At 40.4% G+C, this 22725-nt stretch overlaps 1 protein-coding gene, 1 long non-coding RNA gene and 1 pseudogene across 14 annotated transcripts in view; 1 reads left to right on the top strand and 2 right to left on the bottom strand.

The window, feature by feature from the left end:
• Positions 1-4986: 4986 nt before the first annotated feature.
• On the bottom strand, positions 4987-5794 carry LOC114623911. Its single transcript, XR_003711848.1, has 2 exons — positions 5513-5794; positions 4987-5085 (listed from the first exon to the last, which is right to left on the bottom strand). It is a non-coding gene; the product is annotated as an uncharacterized LOC114623911 (long non-coding RNA).
• Positions 5795-6153: 359 nt separating this feature from the next.
• The window catches only part of Emsy (EMSY transcriptional repressor, BRCA2 interacting), a 71217-nt gene continuing 54645 nt past the window's right edge, over positions 6154-22725 (top strand). For 7 of the 13 annotated variants that reach the window (XM_028770632.1, XM_028770629.1, XM_028770631.1 and 4 more), the window contains exons 1-6: positions 6176-6257; positions 7862-7970; positions 15448-15547; positions 16850-16924; positions 18165-18206; positions 21594-21769. In XM_028770632.1, coding sequence (XP_028626465.1) covers positions 7901-7970; positions 15448-15547; positions 16850-16924; positions 18165-18206; positions 21594-21769 — 463 coding nt within the window. In that variant the 5' untranslated portion in view covers positions 6176-6257; positions 7862-7900. Of the gene's footprint in view, positions 6258-7861; positions 7971-15447; positions 15548-16849; positions 16925-18164; positions 18207-21593; positions 21770-22725 lie in introns of all 13 variants that reach the window. The other 6 variants (XM_028770621.1, XM_028770624.1, XM_028770623.1 and 3 more) reach the window with 4 other exon arrangements.
• Positions 12664-13081, bottom strand: LOC114623910 (annotated as a pseudogene).

Here is a 22725-nt window from a genome sequence, read left to right on the forward strand (position 1 = left end):
ATAATTTGAGAGCTGGTGCATGACAATCCTAATTTTGTCTTTCCTCCGGTTGTATTAGCACCTGTGCCACTGGTCCTGGCTCTTCGGTTTTTTCTTGTTTGGAATGGAAGTTTGTGGTTGCCATTCTATGCTCATTTCTGTCATTGACCATTAGACACACAGGGAGAACAGTTGGCTACCCTGAGAGTAAATGTACCTGAGGGAATGTAGCTAGATCAGATTAGGATGACAAAAATGTCCTCATGAGTAAGGTTGGGGTAATGACATGTTCTACATTTGGCTGAGGACCTTTGCTTGACCCCCAGGTGATCACTCAGGGTGAAGAAGTTACTCCCAAAAGTTGTCCTCTGACCTGCATATCTCCATGTGTAGCATGCCACTACATGTATGTGAATATGGTGCTCATGCGTGCACACACAAGCAAACACACACATACATGAGGTTCATTTATTTAGTTAGCTGAAAAGAGAAAAAAAAGGAAACCAGACACAAGAACCTGTTTCTCTAATGAAGAGAGACTGGAAATTTTTGAGCAAAGGAGTGTGGGAGGGATGTGAGTTGTTTTGGCTAGTAACCAGGATGTAGATAGTTATGGACAATGGAAGTTGGTATTTTCAACTATGGCCACAGTGATCACCCAGCTGCCAGTATTATGCCTGTAATCGGACCACTTAAGGCTGAAGTAGGAAGACAACCAAGAGATTTAGGCCAGCCTGGCTATGTAGTGGGTTCCAAGCAAGCCTGAAATATGAAAATAAGACTCTTTCTCAACCTTGCCTTCCCCTCTCCACCCAAAATCACCCAGCTAAGTAACTTGTGACTTTTTCAGAAACTAAAAACTGAATTAAAACAAAATATTTATTGTTTCAAGACACTGGGGTTCGTGATAATTTACTAAGCACTAATGGTTAACAAACTGGTGAAAATTATGTAAGGTTGAAGACTATCTTAGGTGGACAGGACAGAGACAAATGGAAACTGGTGAGAAGACTGAGTTTGAAATAAATGATGTGGGGTTCAGGGGAGAAAGTCAAAACAGGAAAAGGAAGCAGAACTGAACCGGAAGCCTGCAAATGTCACTGAAGTTGAACAGGTTCGGTGAGGGCGAAGGAATAAGAAACCTGGGTTAAAAAGCGTTGCTTAGAATGTGGGATACCTTGGTCTCTGATTTCAGCGGAACAGCTTGGTAGAATGAAGTAGAAGACTCGGTCACAGAAGTGAGGAGCTGCCAGCAGCGACGATGATGAAAGGCTTTTATAACGGTGCAAGAGAAGAGAGGACAATGGGGCAGATGAAGCTGGCGACAGTAGACTGTCTGACAAAGATCTTCCTCAGAGTGACAGACTGGACAGGGCAGCTTTGCTTGATAGTGAAAGCTACGGCATGGGGGAGCTGTCCGGACGTGTGGATGAACACTGACTTTTACTCTTAGTTCCAGAGAAGGAAGAAGGGACATCAAGGGAGGCAGTACACTCGAGCTAAGTGCTAGACAGACATTAAACAGGGCCAAGAGGTGGCAGTGGTCTAGAAGAGTTTAGAATTGTAACTATGTCGGGTCTGCTTGAAAACAACTGGAGCTTTATTTTGTTGGTAACTAGGAGAGCTGCTTCTGGCAGGACAGTGGCATACTGGGCAAAGTGTTCTGGAGCATCTCAGGAAGAAGAGGATTTGCAAAATGGCTGAGTTCACAGTGTTAAGGCCCTGTCTGTTGAGACCAGGAAGCAAGCTATTCAGGAAGCAAAGATACTGAGGGTGAATGGATATAGTTGATGAAGCAGTGGCCAGATGTCTCACTGTCCTTTCTGAGGCCATTCTAGATGGTTCGATGATGTTGGATACTATTTGATCCCGGGAATGTTAATTATAATTATCAATTACCTTGTTTCCTTTCTTTTCAGTCCCCAAAGCCACTTATCTTGATCTATTATTCCATAGTTTACTTATTTTGTTTTGGTCCCAAAAGTCCAATTTTCAGTATATCCCTTGACAGCATTAGAGTGGCAAACTTCAAGGTATGAATCTAAGGGCAGTGTGGCACAGTGGAAAGTACAGTGACCAGAAGGCCCAGTCCTGCTGTTACTTCTTTGGACTCTTTTCTTCTTAAATGTAGAAGTGAGCCAAGTTGGGGGTGGAGAGATGGCTCAACATTTGTTTGCTTTTGCAGAGGACCAGAATTCAGTTCCCATGCTCCATATCTGGTAGTTTGCAACTACCTGTAACTCCAGCTCCAAGGGGCTCCACGCCCTCTGCTGGTCTCCACTGGTACTGCACTCATGTAAACAATCCCACACAGAATCACATATACATAATTAAAAAGAAAAATCTCTCCTCATTTCAGATTAATTTATTTTGTGTTTGAGTGTTTTGACTGCATGCATGTATGTGAATCACATGTGTGTCTGGTGCCTGAGGTCAGAAAAGGGCATCAGATTCCCCAGATCTGGAGTTATAGATAACATGGATGTTGGGAATCAAACTATGGTCCTCTACAAGAGTAACAAGTGCTCTAAACCTCTGAGCTACATCTCTAGCCCCATGGCAGGCCTCTTATCTTGATGGAGGCAGCTTTAATACTTAGCTTCTTGTTAAGCAAGGAATAGTTAGTTCTATCTACCCCTAAGCATTCTCCCAGACTAGGCAATTGCGATCAATAAGGACTAGCTGGTCTTACTTCGCCCTTGCAAGTTAATTAATCTGAAATCATAGCTTTGCTACTTTACTCATCTGTTATCTGCATGGGATTTAACTTGGTTTTTGTTTTTTCACCCACAAACATGGCTACTTGATGGCCATTATTGGTTGTCAACTTCACTACATCTGGAATTAACTAAAACCCAGGTGGCTTGGTACACCTGTGGTGGATTTTTTTTCTTAACCAAATCATCAGACATGGGAAGACCCACTTTTAGTCAGGATCCTTTGAGGTGGAAAGAGCTACCTTTAACCTGGGCCACACCTTCTGCTTGCAGCTTATGTAAAGGACAGGAAGAAGGAAGCTTACTCCCTTTGTCTGCTTGCTCTTCTAGCCAAGTCTATTCCTTCACTGGCATTACAGCCTACTTCCTCAGGATTGTAGATTATACTGAAGACCAGCTGAGACATCCATGCTGAACAATGACTGGACTCCTGGACCTTCTATTGGAAGACAGCCATTGTAGGATTACAGCCTGTAAGCCATTCTAATAAATCCCATCTATATAAATATATACATTTATTTATTCATTCTATCAGTTCTGTTCCTCTAGAGAACCATGAGTAACACAGTTACCATCAGGTTATTGTACGGATTAAGGAAGCTACTACATGGAAAAGCAACTAGAATAGAAAAAGCCGTTGAGTATGTTTTAGCTATTAGTTTTAATATAGCTATTATTTTGTGCATCAGACACAAAAAAATGAATATATATGATTGATACCTCTCCATTGAGAGCTTGCTTTCTAGCCAGGGAATTTTTAAATGACCTTAACACACACTCTCTCTCTCTCTTTCTCTCTTTCTCTCTCTCTCTTGCTGTGTAACATGATGTGGCAACAGACATGAGACTGGTAGGGCCAGGATGTGATGTAAGAGAGAACTGTACTTTGAGTCTGATCCTTAAGAGAGAGGACATTAGGGACTTTGGTTCATACCTGTAATCCTCAGAAGGCTGAGGCAGGAGGATCTCAAGTTTGAGGCTACCCTAGGGTACGTGGTAAGACCTTGACTCCAAACAACAACGACAACCAAAAGCCAACAAATGAAAATGGCTAGGAGAAAGGGGAAGGTGTAACATAATATGTAGTGCCAGCAGCATGGAGACTTGGGAGCTCTTTAGAAAGAGGATCTGGTGTTATCCTCAAACTACACAACCAAAAATCTGCATTTACCAGGACCTACCTTCATGTGTTCCTGCTAATATTAAAGCTTGAGAGGTACTATTGGCTGAAGGTACAGACTCTAGGACCAAGGTGCCTACATTTATAACAAGAGTTTTCTCATTGTGTGTGTATACACGCTGGAGGTCAGAGGACAATTTTGTGAAGCCAGTTCTCTAACTATCATTCGAGGATTGAATTCAGGTCAGTAGCTTTGCAAGACACGTGTCTTCACTTGTTGAACCTTCTCGCCAACCCCAGACTGCCAAAACTCAAATTTTTGTTTTATCAGTCTACTTATGGACCTTAGGGATGTTTTTCACCCTGTACCAGGGACTTATTTTTAACTAGGGATATACTTGACAATTGTAAGGACTTACTATGTAAGAGGTGGAGGATCAACTCCAACAAATTTTGACTTACTGTAAAAGTCAAGTTTTTGTTGTTTTCTTCTTTAAAAGATTTCCTGTTTCTGGGTGTTTTGCCTGTGTGGACATCTATGTACTACATGTGTCCAGTTCCTAAGGTACCTGTAACTGAATTTATGGTTGTGAGTTGCCATGTGGGTGCTGGGAATAGAACCTAGCTTCTCTGGAAGAGAGCCAGTGCTCTTAACCACAGCCATTTCTCCAGATCTTTTCTGAGACAGTTCTACTACATGAACCCTCCGTTCACCAGTTCCTGAACAGCTGTGCCTTTCCATTCATAGAGTGGTGAAGCTTAACTACACCTGTCTCAAGGAGATGCTGCAAGAGTCAAATCTAAGAATGTCTGTTAAATTACAAAATCTCCTAAGACTTAATTTACTGATCAGGTGGTGGTGGTTTGCACCTTTGATCCTTGTCTCTAGAAGACTTAATTTACCACCTTATAAGGTATTCTTAAGAAACTGACCTCCCCTCAGCACTTGGGAGGCAGGGGCAGGTGGATTTCTGAGTTTGAGGCCAGCCTGGTCTACAGAGTGAGTTCCAGGACAAGCAGGACTACACAGAGAAACCCTGTCTCAAAAAAACAAAAAGAAACTGACCTCAAAATAGGGTGCACAAGAAGGCCAGGAGAGATGTGTAGGAAATAGGTTTTTTTATTTCTGACTAACCTACAGCTCTGTTCAGGAGCATGAATAGACTCACATTTACACAGTGGTTCACAATTTATTTAAAAATTTTTTTGGGGTCATGGGGCCTCTAGCAGTCCAGTCTGACTCATCTTCCTTCTTCCACTTCCTCAGTGCTGGGAATACAAACGTAATTCATAGTGAACTAGGAGAAAAAACTTTCATCCACGTTGTGTGTCTTAGTACTCCCATAGGGTAGTTTTTCTCGTGTGTCTATCCCACACCCACTTAGTGCTAGGAATCAAATTCAGGGCTCCAGGTCTATGCACAGACTCTACAAGTAATTTACCACTGAGCTAGATGTCCTTCTAGTGGTTACCCTAGTTATCAAGGGAATTTGCTAACAGCAGGATGCATACTAACAATTCCTTTAGATTTTCACACTTTCATTGCATCCGATGGTACCAGAGTTTTTTATTTAGAGATGTCTTAAATAATAACAAAGGCTGAGGGTGAACCTACCATGTCGTAGTGCCTCAAGTAAATCTCTTCTTCCCTTTCACAGATATTGCACGAGATATCACTACCTTTCCTACTTCGTACCTGGCGTAACCCCAAGCCGAGATCGCTCGGATTCCTTTCCTCGACTTGCAACTCTTAACACCGAGAATGGTGTAAGGGCCACTGTGAGGTCTTCTCTCTCCGTAGCGGATAAGCTCTCTTGAGTTGTCGTTTAGGTGGCTGGAAGACGCTGATGACTATTCCCAAGCGTCTAAGGAACCAGATCTTAATCCTCAACCGGGCATCAGGGACCAGGCTGTGTTCTATTCATCCCTAACCTCGCTAGAGTAAAAAGGTCGAAGCTCAGATCCAATTACCAACGCCATCTTAACCGCTACGTGTGACGCCACACGTATAGTTGAAAGAGCAGCTGATTGGCTGGGAAAGGCCGGAGAGTAGGCGCGCGAAGCTGGAGACTGGAGGGTAATATAGAAGCCTAAAGGAACTACACTCCCAGACTTCCTTGCGCGTGTGACCAGCAAGCAGCGAGAGAAAGAAGAGCGAGGTTGAACTAGGACTACAACTCCCACTGGGCCCCGCGTCGTCTGCTCTTTCCTTTCAAAACGCGGAGTAAAAGGGACAGGACGAATGGAGGCTTTTGAGTGTTCGTTCCTCAAAAGGCGGGAAAGGCGAACTACACCTCCCGGCGAGCCGCGCGCGTTTGCGCCTGCGCTCTGGTATCTGTCGCCATCTTGCCCCTTCTGAGGCACCGCAAACAAACCTAATTCCTGGTGTCCCCTAGTCTTGGCGGAGGAGCCTTTTAGATGAGCCCCGAAAGGCCGGGCAGGTGGGTGTCTCTCAGGCAGGGTCCTGGGAAGAGCTGGCAGGATATCCAGGGTAGGAGAGTGCTTGGCCAGGCATGGGGAGCCCGGCTTGCAGCGGTCAGCCCCATCCTCCGTTGTTTCCTAACGGGATCGCGGGGCTCCCTCAAGTGGACTGAGGGGAACTCCGGCATGCCTGGTGATGGGACACCGGAGGTCGAGGTCTAGCAACCCCGAGGCGACTCCGGGCTGTCTGTCTGGCTGTCTGCGCCCCTGCTTTTTCTCCGTTGTCCTCTCCGCTGAGTAGTGCGCGAGGCGCGGACGCTGGCCAGGGTTCTCAACACCGGCTGCTGGCCGCGGGGGCGCGGGCTTGACATTGGAACCGGCTCTGAGCCGCGCGGGCGAGGAGCCGGGCGAGCTGCTCTTGTTGTGGTGCTGTGAAGGAGTGCGTGTTTAGAGAGGGGGCGGGGCGGGCTGCCTGCTGACACTTGAGCGGGGACGGAATCGGTGCGACCCCGGAGCACGCTCAGGCTGCTGCTGCCCGGCTTTCCTTTGCTGTGCGGCCCGGCCGTGGGTTTCCCTGGAGGGGATGCTTTGGGATGCCGTGACGTGGTGCCTGATTCGGGCGGTCGCCGGCCGCCTCCGAGATTCTACCGGGAGGCGGGGACTGGCTTGGGGAGCGAGCGGATTCCTTTGGCTCTGCCCCTTCCTCCTCTCCACCCCCTTTCTTTATGTCATCCTGCCAGCTGGGGCGCGCCGTCCAGTTCGGCACGCACAGGGTTGGTTCTGAGCTCAGAGGACTATGGGAAGTAGGGGGAAGGGGGCTCCACTTGAGGCCAAGAGTTGGAGTTAGCAACCCAGAGCCCGGAACGCAATAGAAGAGTTATATCGGTTTAGTGTTTGACTCAGGCTGGTTCATTCATTCATTATACTCTCCTGCTGACCATTCATTTATCAGTTTAATAGATGCTAAGGAAGATCTACTGAGTTCTCAACCTGTAGTGTGAGAACTACCGGTTCTGTGTGACAAAGGAATTCATAGTGTGAAATTCCAGGCTTTTAAACTTTTGGTAACTGGTGGAAATGACTCTTCTGCCAAAACTTGAGAAAAGAGTTATTTGAGTTCCATTTATCCAAATAACCTGCTTTACCCTTTGCTTATTTTATCTCTTAACTTATTATTAAGGAAACTGGCAGAGGTCAAGTCACTTGTCCAAGGTTGCACAGGTGGTAGAATCAATTTGGCAAGTCATATGCCAGCCACTATGAAAGAACTTGGCATGCCCTGTTTTCTAATACTTATAACAAACTGGGTGGCATTACTTTTTTTTTTTTAAAAAAAATGAAGGTATACAAATTGGGTTCAGACAGGCCAATTCACTAGGATGAAACAACTAATTATGTTGTAAAGCTGGATCTGGAACCAAGAAGTGTTTGACTTTAAAACCCATTCTTTCCCCTGTTAGTATGAGCTGTATCAGTGTCCTCTCAAATGACGGTTTGTTTCATTTCTCAGGATTTGGAAGTGTGGAGATGAAAAGGGAAAATCTTTTAAATCTTTGTAGCCAGTCGAAGGAACTCCATATCCTTGCATATACATTGGTAATTTGATTTGTTTTTCTTCTGATAGGGAGGATAAGCTCTTTGGGGCTACCAAACAGAAGCAGCAATGCCTGTTGTGTGGCCAACCCTTTTGGATCTCAGCAGGGATGAATGCAAACGGATTCTTCGAAAATTGGGTATGATTTTTATTGTTTTTGTTCTAAGACAGGCTCTCACTGTGTAGTCCAGGCTGTCTTCAAAATCATGATGGTTCTTCTTCCTCAGCTTCCCAAGTGCTGGGATCACAGGTGTGCTTTGCCATACCTTCCCATTTTATTTTTGATATTTTATATTTCTCTGTGATCCTTTTCTTTTTTTGTGTGGGTCATAGCTGTGGGTGGCATAGTCCTCACCTTTCTCACTGTTTCCCCAGGACCTAGAATTGATTTGCACATGAGATGGAGGAATTATGACACAAGGAACCATGACAAATGGGAAGCCTTCTCATTGTACATCTCACATAACACTCAAGCCCCAAAGTGGATTGCTTTGCTTTGCTTTGGTTTGATTTTGGTCCCCTTTTTCCATATAAAGTTTAAACCTAAGGCAATACTCATAGTAAGTCATGTAGTCAGTATTTAACTTCTAGGATAGTACTTCTCAACCTTCCTAATGCTGTGACCCTTTAATACATTTCCTCACATTGTGGTGACCCCCAACCATGAAATTATTTTGTTGCTACTTCATAACTGTAATTTTGCTACTGTTATGAATCTTAATGTAAATATCTGTGTCTTAGTCAACCTCTGTAAAAGGTCATTTGACTTCCAAAGGGGTTGTGATCACAGGTTAAAAGCTGCTGCTCTATGCAATGGTTTTCTTATTTGTTTTTTTTGGTTTTTGTTTGTTTGTTTATTTATTTTTGTTTATGTTGGGATACTACTAACTGAATGTGTGTGAAACATATGCCTTCTCTGGATCCTAAGTTAAGGCAAGCTGCCTAGTTTCCCAGTTATTTCTTACTGTAATTGATAAGATACCCATTATATTTAAATTTGACTGATGCTTCTTTCCCCCCCATAGCAGCTCTTTTTAACAAGCATTTAGGGAGAGAAGCAAGCCCTAATGCTAAGGCATATGTTTTGTGTAACGAACTAATGTTATCCCCATGTGTGCAGGGTGACATTAGCCACATGCCATTCTTGGAAGTATTGGGGAAAAGAGTTACTCTATTCATTTGAATCTTTGGTTTCCAATGAATATTCATGAATATGCTGTTTTAGATTATAAGGGCCCTGGCTTATTTATTACTGTAGCCTGAAGCACTGCACTAAATGAAAGAAGTGACAGATAATTTGGAAGGGATCATCAGTATCTTGGTAATGAATATTAATTAAATAAAATGCCTCTCATTGTGGCTGATATCTGATAATATAGTGTTTAAAGCAGTTACTTTCAGACATATTTGTAGGACACTAATGTTTTTCTGCAGGGAAATCTGCAAATTCTTTATGTAGATCAGATAAAATTGTAGCTACTATGGATCTGCAGCTAATAACCCATTCAGGATTTCAACCTGCTTAACCTTGTTTTAGCTACCTGAAGAGGGCTCTTTGAGAGGGACAATCTTTTAAGCTTGCATGTAAACTTTTATCACTAATTTGAAGGTATTTGGCTATACACATGCACTAATATAACTCGATATTGGTTATAAAGTTGAACTCCATTTCTCTCAGAGTTAAAAGTACTAGATGAATAGATCACAAAGAGTAAATTGGACTAAGGTTTCTGGGTTTTGGGATCCTTGAATCAAGGGTTTATGTTTAGATATAAAGTTCATAACTGTTAAGTCTAACTTAATCCCTAGCTTTTTCCATAAGTTATTTGAGGTGATGTATGAAAATGTCTTGACCATAAGAACCTATAAAATTACGCACATCAAGAGTTTAAAGTTTTGGTGTTCAAGAATGAATGCCCATGAAACTGCTGAGTCTATCAAGGTTATATCTGAAAAGCTACCAGCTACCCAGAAGATGCCACTTTATAAAAGCAGTGTGTGCTATTATGTTGTTACCATGATGGGGCTAATATGTATATCCAGGCCAAGCAGTGGGTCCAGTTGCAGCATCTGCAGCTCAAAGAGAGTGCTAACTTTCTTTTGTTTTTTGCACATCATTTAAAATGTAGAGAGTAATTCTTGGATTTACATGTAGATTCTTGGTTACTGACTGTATTCACATAAACAAGTGAACTACTTAAGATGTGCCAGTGGACTTACAGAACTCAGGGGCAGATTGAGTTCTATATTGGGGTTCCCCTTGCCTCAAACATCCTATTGTCCATCACTGGAGAGGGTTAAATTGCTCTTAACTTAGAAGAGGAGGTTGCACAGAAAAAAGAACCCTAGAAAAAACTGAAGAAATAAAGGCTTAGGGTACAGAAAAATAATTGAACATAAAACATTTTAAAGTAATAAATAACTAGCAATAAATGTGTCTGTAGTTTTCGTAGGCTGTGTGGGAGATGGTAGGTGCTGCTTCTGTTTTTGTTTTTGTTTTTGTTTTTCGAGACAGGGTTTCTCTGTATAGCCCGGGCTGTCCTGGAACTCACTCTGTAGACCAGGCTGGCCTCGAACTCAGAAATCCGCCTGCCTCTGCCTCCCGAGTGCTGGGATTAAAGGCGTGCGCCACCAATAGCCACTGCCCATGCACTGCCGTCTCCAGTGACACTTAGGAAGGTGGACCTTGACAGCAATTTGACAAAAGACTTCTTTCACTTATTGGGTTACTATCATGACTTTGAGGTTCAAAGTCTAGAAAAGATACTGTCTTTAAGAATTGTTAGCTTAGAGCAGTGGTTCTCAACCTTCCTAATGCTGTCACCCTTTAATATATAGTTCCTCATGTTGTGGTGATCCCTGGAACCATAAAATTTTCATTACTACTTTATAACTATAAGTTTTCTACTGTTACAGATCATAATGTGAAATTGATATGTAGGATATCTGATATCCTACCCTGAAGGGGTCTTGACCCACTAGCGTAAGGGCTCCCCAGAACTCTGCAGTCAGGTCAGGCAGGTCACAACTACTTGTAACTCCAGTGCCAAGAAGTATCTCATGCTCTCTTCTGGCCTCTTTGAACACCTGCATTCACATGGCACTGGCCTTGTTCTCTCTCTCTCTCTCTCTCTCTCTCTCTCTCTCCCTCCCTCCCTCCCTCCCTCCCTCCCTCCCTCCCTCCCTCCCTCCCTCCCTCTGTCCTTCCCTCTCTCTTTCTCTCTCTCTTCCTCTCTCTCTTTCTCTCTTCCTCTCTCTCTCTCTTTCTCTGTTTCACACACACACAATTTTTAAAAAGTGGCTTTAGTTTAACACATTGTCTCTTTAGAAACAACTATAAACTGTTTCAATCTGAGATGTCAGATGTTTAAATTATCAGGAAATTAGGGGACTAGAGAGATGGCTGGTCTTTTAGAGGACCCAGGTTCAGTTTCCAGCACCCGCATGGCAGATCTGGGGATCTATACTCTCTTGCACCAGGCACACACATTGTGTATAGGCATACATTCAAGCAAAATATTCATATACAAAAAAGTGAAATTGGGCTAGACAATTTATGATATACTTATGGTACCAGTAGCAGGCAAATGCTTGCTACTTTTTAGCTGCCACCCCCTTGCCTTATTTTTATAACTCTTGAGCTGTAACTTATCTGACTTGTGTGGGCTTTATGACTATAATTGAGTAGCTGATTTGTTTAAATGGACCTAGTTTAGAGTTTTATAAAAGTAGTGTGATACATCTTTTGTTTTCTGTAGCATTCATGTGTGTTTATCATTGTATTATACTTTTTTTTTTCCTCTTTGTTGTTTTTGAGACATAGTTTCTCTATGTAGCCTTGGCTGTCCTGGAACTTGCACTGTAGACCAGGCTAGCACCACTGCTGCTCAGCTTCATTATACATTTTGTCACTGGAATTAACCCTGTAGTAGAATATTGCCAAAAAATAGCACCAGAAACTAAGTTCAGTTTAAGATATCTCAGGATACTCATAGACATATTTGTCAACAAGTATGTAAGGAAGGTTGGAATCTAGTAAAGGTTCTAATGGTGACTGGACTTCTTGTGGGAATGCTGGGAATTGTGTAGCTGAGGTAATGCTTTTAGAGCCACAGTTTTGTGTGTTAGATGTTGCCACCTCCTAATTTTGTGCATGGCTTTTTAGTTCAGCCTCAAATAAAACTTGAAATGTCAAAAATATTTGTCATATTAAAATTTTTTACTGCATTTTAACAAGGTGTGGTGACACCTGCCTTTAATCCCAGCACTCAAGAGGCAGAGGCAGGTGGTTCTCTGAGTTCAAACCCAGCCTACTCTACATAGAAAGTTCCAGGTCAGCCAGGGCTACATGGTAAGACCCTGTCTAAAAAGAAAAAAAAAGATATTACATTTTAAATAAATTTGTTTTTATTTTATTTGTCTGTGTGCCTATATATGCAAAATCTTGCACATATGCTATGGGGCATGCATGGAAGTCAGATTTTCTCTTTTTTCTATGTGGATCCTGGGGATTGAACTCAGACTACAATGCTTGGTAGCAAGTTCCTTTACCTGCTAAGACATCTTGTCCAGCTTTGTTTGTCATATTTCCTCAGTTAATTATGTTTTCTTTGTAATCATGTGTTTTTAGGTGAGGCATGGTAGCACAGGTCTGTCTTCTCAGCACTAAGTAGGTGGAGGCAAAAGGGTAAGGATTTAAAGCTAGTCTCAAAACTAGCTTTATGTCTCAGAAACATACAGTAAAACCTGAAATGCAAATAGTTTGTCTTTTTCCCAAGCTGTCTTTTCCCCCTGATTTATATATATATTTATTTATTTATTTTTGAGGCAGTACTGCAACTTTATTTGACATTCAGCAGGTTAGTTCTCATCCACATTGACCGTCTGTAGATTTTTGAATGTGGTAACAGGCACGTAAGTTACCAACGTGTAGAGCTTGTTCGGCGAATCCTCATCTTCATTACGTTTTCTGGACAAACGTACTCGGATGCGATACAGAACATTCCTTATTCCCTTGGCCCAGATGGCTTTATTGAGCCTGGTGTCAATGCGCACATCTGCAGTCCCCATTTCCTTCACGGCAAACTTTCGAATTTCTTTGAGTGCCCGAGGAGCACGCTTCTTGAAGCCCACTCCATGGATGCGCTTGTGAATGTTGATGGTGTATTCTCGGGTCACCACCTCGTTGATGGCAGAACGGGCCTTCTTCTCGCCACCCTTCTTTGCGGGAGCCATTCTGCCGGGCCCAAGTTGGAAAGGAAGGGCGCAAGGAATTGTGGGATGGAAAGTCGATATTTTCTTTTTATGGCATTGCCATTCTCTTAAGCATTTTGCAGAATCTTTCTATAACCAATTACTGGGTTTTAGCAAATAACTCTTTAGGTTAGGATTAAAGGATTTTCTTAAGTCTGACCACAGATTACTTCTGTTTCCTGTTACTCTGTTCTCTTACATGTGTGAAATCAAACCTTCATAATGTATCTGTCTACTCATCAATCATCTATCTAACATGCATATACCCTTTTTAGACTTTGGTTTTAATGATTTTGAGAATAGGGACTGTTGTTTTTTACCTACAAATATTTAAATAGTTTCTCTGGCACTCCGTATTCTATTCTGTTAGTAGTTTGGTTTGAATTAGTGACTACTCAGCTACAGATAATCTTACTACCTTTAATGTAAAACTCTTAAAAGTAGTTACTGTTACTGAAAGTTACTGAAGTATCAAGAAACATTTTTAGTTCTTTTGCTCTCAATTCCTTTTGTAGGAGTTCATCCCTCCACTGTCTACAGAGACACTTCTCTTCCTGATTAAAGCTTGTTTTTCCAAACCAGATGATGTGTTTTTTCCTGTTCCTCTATCTCTATATGCAAACCAGCATAATTGTCTGAAGACATTTGCAGTTAAATACTTGAGAGCAGAACTTAACACTCTTCAGTGTATATATATTAGGACTCTATTAATTTGTTGAATAGAATATTTCATAAATATTTTATTGGGGAATAAACATTTAATATAGTGAATTCTAAGATTGTTATTCCTAGTATCATTTTTGTAATCTTGGCTGGTTCTGATCATAGCTGAAATGTATTTCTTGGAATTGAGTTTTTGCCTTTGGAGAATCGGAGCTTTGTCTTTTGAAATAACACTCCATGTGGTGTCTGCATAGTGTCCAGTACCCACTCAGGATATTCACACTCAGGCTCTCTCAGTGAAATAAGGCATCGCTGCTTCCTTTACTCAGCCCTTTCTTCTATATAAGCCTTCCTTAAAAAAAATGAGATTTCCTTATTTTATATGTATGGATATTTCGCCTGTGTGTATGTTTGTGTACCATGTGTGCATGGTGATCAGGGAAGCCAGAAGAGAATGTTGGTTTTCAGGGAACTGGAGTTACAGATGCTTCTGAACCACTATGTATGTATTGGTATTTGAATCTAGGTCCTTTGAAAGAGCAGTAAGTACTCTTAACTGTTGAGCCATCTCTTTATCCCTTAATGTCCCTTTTTGACAGAATTGTGGACACTATGAATCAAGTGAGACTACTGTTTACGTATTGGGTAGTTTGAAGTCTGCAGACTTAGCATCTCATTAGTTAGCCCACACTTACTGAGTTTCTGTTTGTATCTTTATGCATGCATGTGCATGTGTGTATTTGTATACTCCTTCATGTGCGTGCGTAAAACAGAATAGCCTTAAATGTTGCTCCTCAGGCACCATCTATCTAATTAAAAAAAAAAACTCTGTTTTTTTAGATAAGTCTTTATTTGGGTAAGGTCTATCACCTAGAGCTTGTTCTGTTTAGTAGGCTGGGCTGGCTTAATGGCTGGCAAGCCTAGGAGGGCTTAATGGCTGGCAAGCCTAGGAGGGTCTTCCTGTCTTTGCCTCCTTCAACACTAGGGTAAGAACTATATACCACCGTATCTGCTTTTTTTTTTTTTTTTTCTTTTTTCCTTTTCTCTTGGTTTTTAAAGACAGGGTTTCTCTGTATAGCCCTGGCTGTATCAGAACTCACTCTGTGGACCAGACTGACCTTGAACTCAGAGATCTGAGACTACCTCTGCCTCCTGAGTATTAATGAATGTGCCACCATCTCCCAGCTTTCTCTTTTAGTTTAAGTAGATTTTGGGGCTCAAACTCAGGTGCTAAGTCATCTCTACTACCTGTATTTCTTTGAGTCAGTTTCTTGCTCTGTATCTCAGGCTGTCCTCGAACTCTCCATCTTTCTGCCTCAGCCTTGTGAGTGCTGGAATTATAGGCACGTACCACTAGACTAATTAGTTATTTTGATGGCAGATTTTTGTGTTTTATTTGCTTGGATGGTAGTTTTTGTAGATCTACCATACCTGGCTAGAGTAAATGTTCTTCAGTAATATGTTAGAGATTTTCTTTCCTAAGCATTTTATACCTTTGACTTCCATGAGATACTGTATAACAAAGCAATATAAATGATGAACTTGACGCTTATATCTTTTTAGTCGATAACATTTTTGAAAGGAATTTTAAATTTTGCATTTGGTTGATTTGGGATTTCTTGCCCTAAAGCTTAATAGTGCATAGCTACATTATTCAAAAATTAAAGGCTTATCTTGATAAAATAATTTTCTTTTTCTAGAATTGGAGGCATATGCTGGAGTTATCAGTGCACTTCGGGCACAAGGGGATCTCACCAAGGAAAAGAAAGATCTTCTTGGAGAACTCTCAAAAGTCCTTAGGTAATTTGTCATGAAAGTTTTGGTGATGTGACTTGAAATCTCAATTTGTAGGGTTTACTTCTTTTCAATCTCAAATTGAAGAACAGTTTGTTGGGTACTTAGGGGCCCTACCTATTCCAGTTGTGTGATTGCTGCTATAGAAAATGGGAAAACTTAGTCTCTGTTGTATAAGCCAATCAAAGGGTTTAAGGCAGATAGTTACCTGTGGGAGGTCCTTTGACATAGGTGAAAGAAAAAAGAGCTGTGCAGCTGAGTATCAGGATGTAGAGTGGCATTTATTGGAAGAAAAAGAGGGTGTAAGCAAGATGCCTCCATATGTAAGTGGGTGCTAGTGACATACCCGCTGCCTTGAATCTGTTGACTCCTTTATCTGAGCTAGAGTGGGGCTTGAACCCACCCGACAGCTTAGTGAACGGGATTCCGTGGTGCTTTGTCTTGATCCGTTTTTATTATCTCGTGATTTCTCAGAAAATGTTCTGCTTAACTCAAGTTTGCTTTCTATATTTAAAGTAATTTGTTTTATTTGTAGAAGTTAAGATTTGGAAGAGGCTCTTATTACTTAATTAACATTAATATAGGAATGTAATTAAGTAGATTCTCAGTCTTATTTTTTTATTTATGTTTCCTCATAAATTCTGCTTTTAGTTCTTAAGTGTTGTGATCCATGCTATAAATTTAGTGTTAAGCACTAAAAAATATAAGAAGAGTGGTATTTACTTTATTAGATATTTGTGAATATAATGGATGTCTTTAAAAATTGTTTCATTTATCAGTGTTTAATATATGGCATTTTTACCATTGGTAACATAATGTAGAAGGCACGTAGCTATAGTTGAGTCACGTTTCATTGCATGTACTCACAAGAAACAGTATCTGGCCACTCTTACTGCTTTTATTATATTCATTGAACATAAAATTATTAGACTCTTCAGCCTTAGGAAAAGACCTTAGAAGACTTTCTTCTAAGTGCTCAGTCCTCCTGCCAGCAGTCCTGAGATAAGGAGGTCCTTGAGCACCTGTTTCCATGCTAGCTAACAGGAAGCACTGCTAGTCTTGCCTGCTCTTTCACAGATGGGAAAATCTGCATATCGGGTTGAATTGGTCTTTCTGGGCTTTGCAGATACATAATCCTCAGTTACACAGAATCAATATGAAATCTTTCCTATGACTTTGAAACATTTGAAGATACACATCAGGCAGAGTAATCCTCAGCCCCAAAAGATGTTGACTTAAACATTAATAAAAGTGTAGAGAAGAGCTGCCTGCTTGGCAGAGTTCTATAATGGCTATTTTTTTTCATAGCATCTCAACAGAGCGCCACCGTGCTGAAGTTCGGAGAGCAGTAAACGATGAACGGTTAACAACAATTGCACATAAGTAAGCCATTAGTCTACCACCCCTGATTTTTTAAATGATGTAGTATAAAGTAGTTTTGAGACAGTCTTCCTTTTGTGTGGCAGGTTCCTGAGCCTTTTATCTTAATAGTGTCTCTGTACTCAGAGACCCTGCCCTAGCAATTACTGTTTATTCCATTGATTACCTTTTGTTTTTGTTCTGCATTTTGTTAGGGAAGCTTAAAGTACTTAGGTCAAATCCTATTACAAGGTAATCTCTGTATAACAAAGACCACAGGAAGCACAACTCAATAACAAAGAAGTGTACCTCCTAAAATTGAAAGGTGCTTAGAGGTTTCTTGTAATGGTATTTGATACAGATGTTGCTTTATAAATAGGCATAATTTTTATATGGCCTAATTATTTCAGATAGGTATTTCAAGACTTAGAAAAAATTATAAAATATATGTTATTTCTAAGAAATAGAAATATAACTTAATGTACCTTAAAAAGCAAACACAATAAAATGATAAGGGCTTCTTGTGAGATTGTTTTCAGATCGTCATAACTGACAGATTTGGTACAGGGTGGTAGAGGACTGAGAGCAGAATCAGGCATTAGTTATAGAGAGGTAGTGCTTCCTGAAGAACAGAAAAGACCAGGAAGGAATCCTTTCAGTGGTAATAGAAATGTTTCGTAAAACGTTAAAGTATCCTCCATTTGTTTTAATTTTTATGTTTTAATTGACATAAAACTAAAGGAAAAAGAACTCAGTGCATTACCATAATGTGATGATATAAGGCATTTGGCAGCATTTGAATTGATTACACAGTCTGTTGGCTTCTTGTGCTTCACTGTCCCTCATTTTATTTAACACATAGAATGGGGTACTCACCTCCTTAACAGTGTAGTTTGATTGTTTTGCTGTTTGTTCTATAAATTTGAGATTCTTCTGTGGTAGACTTATATGATAGAAACTTAGAAATTCTCTGTAGAGATGGCAAGTATTTCATTGTCAGGCTAACATAGTCAAAACATTCAAATTTAATGTGTCCTTTTTGAATTTGCTTCAGACTTTTGAATCAGAATACTTTAAAGTGGGTCTGGATTCTAACTTGGGGACTGGTCATAGGGAACTGTGCGCTAGATAATAAAGAAGACAATGAGTACCTTAGATGCATTCAAATGGTATTATGGGGCAATGAGTTGTAAGTTGATGCATCAGTGTCATTCATAAAAGATAACATTTATTTAGTCTCCTTTTCCTTTTTTCCCCTTTTAAGAATGAATTTATCCTTATATTTGGGTGAAAGACCAAGTTACAGGTATGCAAATAGGTTATTATTATTTCAGGCTTTTTCTTGTATTTATTTCCAAATTGACGCTCTCAATTATTCAGGGGCACATACTCCATTTATGAATTAACCATGCCCCTTGCTTCTTCTCTTCCCCCTCACCTTCCTAATACTGCCCGACCTTTAGCCATTTTTGCTGCTTGGGAATATCTCTAGTCAGAGGGTGGGAAGGGAGAGGAGGTGAAAGTTTTTATAACTCATTTCACTACTTGTTAGTTGGCCTGAAAAAAAAAATGGGTACAAGAATTTACTAGTATTTGCTAAAATAATTTTTGGATAATATGTGGATTTCTTTAATCTGTGTGACCTCTCCCTTTCCTTCCTCTCTCCATTAGCATGGATAATTGAGAGTTGGCTTCTATTCAGCTGTTACTCCGCCCTTCCCTTTCTTTCTGATTTCCTTAATATATGAATTGCCTTTTTTGAAAAGAATTTACTTCAGTATATAATTTTTAAAAAAGCTTCTTAGGTCTTTTTCTACTCCGATTTTAATATTTCATACTGTGGTTTTAGTTTGACTATCTACTATATTTATTTGTTGAGCCCAAGGGTTAGGGACTGAGGATTGGTGACACTTCCTTGCCCTCAAATAGAGCAGTGGAGTCTAGACCTAAAAATGACCTATGAGGGTTTTAGTCAGTGGAAACAGCCGGAGGAATGCATCTGAGCTGACTGCATTCCCTCCTCCTCCTCCTCCCTCCCCCACTTGGCATTGTGGCTCGGAAGGAATGTACTTGAAAGGTGGTGAGAAAGCTGGGAGAGCATGGAGCAAGAAAGAGGGGGAACAAAAGGAGTAAGGGACCTGGACCCAAGAGAACTTTGCTAAAGCCTTCTGTTCCAAGGCTTGATTGGGAAGATGCTTGTCCTTTGTTACTGTAACTTGAGTTCTTAGTTATGATAATATTAATGCTTCACGTGTTTTGCTTAGCACAGTCCTCATTGTCTCTACAATTAGACTGAAATGATAGTCTGGAATATCAGATCTTTGCACTTCTGCTTACTGTCAGACATTCCCAGAATGCTGTGCTGCTGTGTGAGGATGCAGCTTTTCTTAACTGCCGCCCATTGTAGCTTATTAGTATGTGGCTTTCTCAGAGCAGGGAACAAAGCAGGGTCTGCACCTTCCTTGTGGTCCTTGGATGACTAGAGAGGCAGCCAAGTGTGCAAACTGAGGGGACCCGTGAAACCCTTAGGTACAATACTTAATTTCTACATTCACTTAGTTGATTTGTTCAGCTAACAGATATTTACAACCTTACCACTAAAGCAAATAGGAACTTTTGACCTAATTCTAACATGATACTTCATTTCTCATTCACTTAATATTCAAGCATGCTTGCATGAGTGGACATTTGGAAGACATAGTTCTTCTTAAAAGTTGCAGTTGTGCCTTTTTGCACTGCAAGCTTCATCTTTTCAGTAGCATATGTCCATGTGCTTCATATTTTTAACTTTATAATATCTGCCACCATTTAAACAATATACCAGGTAAGTGTAGAAGTCACTTTATTTGTGTGATAAACTCATACCAAGCAAGTTTGTCAGTGATAGTCTAATAAGATGGTATCAGGATAGGAGTATAACAAGAAAATGGTGGCTTTGGGAAAGTTCTCATTTAACAGCTAGTAATAATGCTTTTCTGTCTTTATCTTATTTGTACTAGTCTTTGTTTCTGAACTAGTATTAAGATGGAGCTTATATAACATATTTGTGAGGTTACTGGTACCTCAGGAAGTCCACCTTTCCTTGTCTTATGTAGGACTTGCTTTAAGTTACAAAAGAATTTGTATATATTTTTATAGTAACACAACTGGATTCTTCAACTTGAATCCGTTTTCTTCCTTCTTTCTTTTTTGGGACAATGTTCTATATTGGTGTTTTGAGACAGGGTTTCACTATATAGCCTTGGCTGGCTTGGTAAACCAGGGTGACCTTGAACTCACCAAGATTTACAAGATTGCTTGCTTCTGCCAAGGGCTGCTGAGATTAAAGGCTAAAGGCCTGTGCTATCATGCCTGTTTTAAATCCTTTTTAAGTTGTAATTCTCTTCAGGAAAAATTGGTAGTAATTAGGCAATAATTCTCAATTGGTATAAAGTAAACCTGCCCATAAAACCCACCAGTAAACTTTCATTCTTTATGTTTATGATATGACAAATAATTACAGAAGTATGATACATATTTGTTGAAGGAAACATTTATTAGTTGTTTGGCCTTAGGCAGGTTACTTCTGTGTGATTCGGTTTCTCATTCTAGAATATGGAGATGCTAATGCAATCAGTGTCATAGGATTGTTGAGAGAACTGAGTTAGCGCAGTAAGAGATGCAGAGCAGAGCCTGACATGTAACATGCCCACAGCTGATTTTAACACCGTCACGGAAGGACACTGACAAAGGATTTGGGATCTGAATCTGCAGAGCCACTGGATATAAAGTCTAAAGCTCTAGACTGGACTATAGAATCTGTGGTTTCACAAACTTCTATTTCTAATTTAGTGAAGAAAATCAGTTGTTTTTAGATTAATTTTAAATCTTGACACTAAACATTAGGATATTTCATGAAGCCAAGTGAGAGATATGGCAGCTGTCTTTTGGTGTTTTAACCTCTGGTCTGATTTCTGAAACAAAATGTTCTCAAGAAGTCTCAGGAAGAGAGACTATTTAATAATGTCTTAGAGAGGGATCAGTTGCTACAAGTGCCTTTTAGGGTGCAGGCTACACCAGACAAATAAAGTAAAATAGTGGTAGATTTCTTTTAGAATCCTCAGATCTGCTCTTAAGAAAAAGAACTAGGAAGGGTAATAATGTAAAAATACAGTGACTATTATCAGTGACAGCTGCTGTTGTGTACAGCTGTTTTCCATCTTACTCACTCCTCTCGTTTACTGCCTCAGTTTTCCATATTTGAAAGCCTTTAGAATCTCTGGCCATGCGGGCAGTTAGGAAATATTCCAAAGATTCATTGAACTCCATCTTTAATTGTAAAGGAAAATCTGATGCTTACCACTCTCAATGCTTTTAGTTTCTTGAAATAATTACAAAATTAAGTTTTAAAAGTTAGTAGAAATAGTTGTTTGCATTCATGAAACCCAATTTCATAAATCAGTATCAGTTTTTATTTTCAAAGCATAGAAAAAAAGTATCTTCATTATAGGATTCAGACTATAGAATAAAGTGTGTAAGAACCTCAGTGTGTGGCATTCCTTGATTTTAAATGTTCCTAAGTTTGATCTTGCTTGCTTAAAAAAGAAGCCTCTCCAGAATTCAGGGTACTTTTGATCATTTAAAAAGCTGTGTTTGTCTGACTCATTTTTTAGTAACTGTGAACCCTTGTAGCAGCATTTTTTCTTTTGTTTAGTATGTCTGGACCTAATAGTTCTTCAGAGTGGTCCATTGAAGGACGCAGATTGGTACCACTGATGCCCAGGCTGGTTCCCCAGACCGCCTTCACTGTAACAGCTAATGCTGTGGCCAATGCAGCTGTCCAGCACAATGCATCCCTTCCCGTTCCTGCAGAGACAGCAAGCAAAGAAGGTGAGTAGGAACACTGTTGTTAGAGATGATTCCTCTCAGGACTTTTCATCTATTTAGAGTAAGTGCTTAAAAATTATGAGATTGGTGTGTCTTTGATTCTCAAACTAGAAATTTCAAGGCTTTCAGTATCCAAAAAAATCTTTATTTCAAAGGGAAATTATGTTAATTACAGAATTGCAAAAAGCTTTGTCAGGCTGAATTTCTCACATCAGTGTATCTTTTGTTTTATTTTGTTTGTTTTGCTTTGTTTTGGGGACCAAACCAAATACTGTATCCCAGGCTAGACTCAAAGTTGAGGTAGTCCTTCCATCTCAGCCTTCCTTCTCCTGAAATTACAGTCATGAGCTACCATGCCTCTTGTCTCTTGTTAGAGGTGACTGGAAGGACTTAGTGAGTGGCATTAGAGAATAAACAAGGTAAAAGATGTTGAACTGACAGCTCCAGAAAATAAACCTGTTTTTTTCCTTAATCAATGATACACTTAGCCTCTCTGGCCCAGTCAATTAACACTTTCTTACTGTTACCTAATCTAGTACTTAATCTAGTAAACAACCTTTGAGTTGTCTTACCGAGGGGGATACTAAATTCAAGAGTATGCCTGGATCAAAAAACAGTACATTTGTTAGATGATTTTGAGAAATTGCTTTGTCTTGTCTAGTAGTGGGCTTTGAGTAGAGTGAGACACTTTTCACTCTTGTTTAGGCTTGGCTTTATGCCAGAGGAAGCTATATTTTTTTCAGGGAAGCAGTTATCTGTGCACACTTAGCCTCTACTGGATTCCTGTGTTCTTTGTTGTTGGCAGTTGTATTTCTTCTCTCCCTGCTTTTACCTTTTCTTCTTGCTAGCTGGTAGAATGGGAAGAAAGTTGAAATCAGTGTTGGATCTAAGTTTGTCATTTCCTAGCCTTGTGACCTTCAGCATGTCTGAGCATCTGTAAACTGTTGATTCCTTATCTT

The sequence above is a fragment of the Grammomys surdaster genome, unplaced genomic scaffold (genome assembly GCF_004785775.1).
Source record: "Grammomys surdaster isolate TR1022 unplaced genomic scaffold, NIH_TR_1.0 203, whole genome shotgun sequence".
NCBI lineage: Eukaryota > Metazoa > Chordata > Mammalia > Rodentia > Muridae > Grammomys > Grammomys surdaster.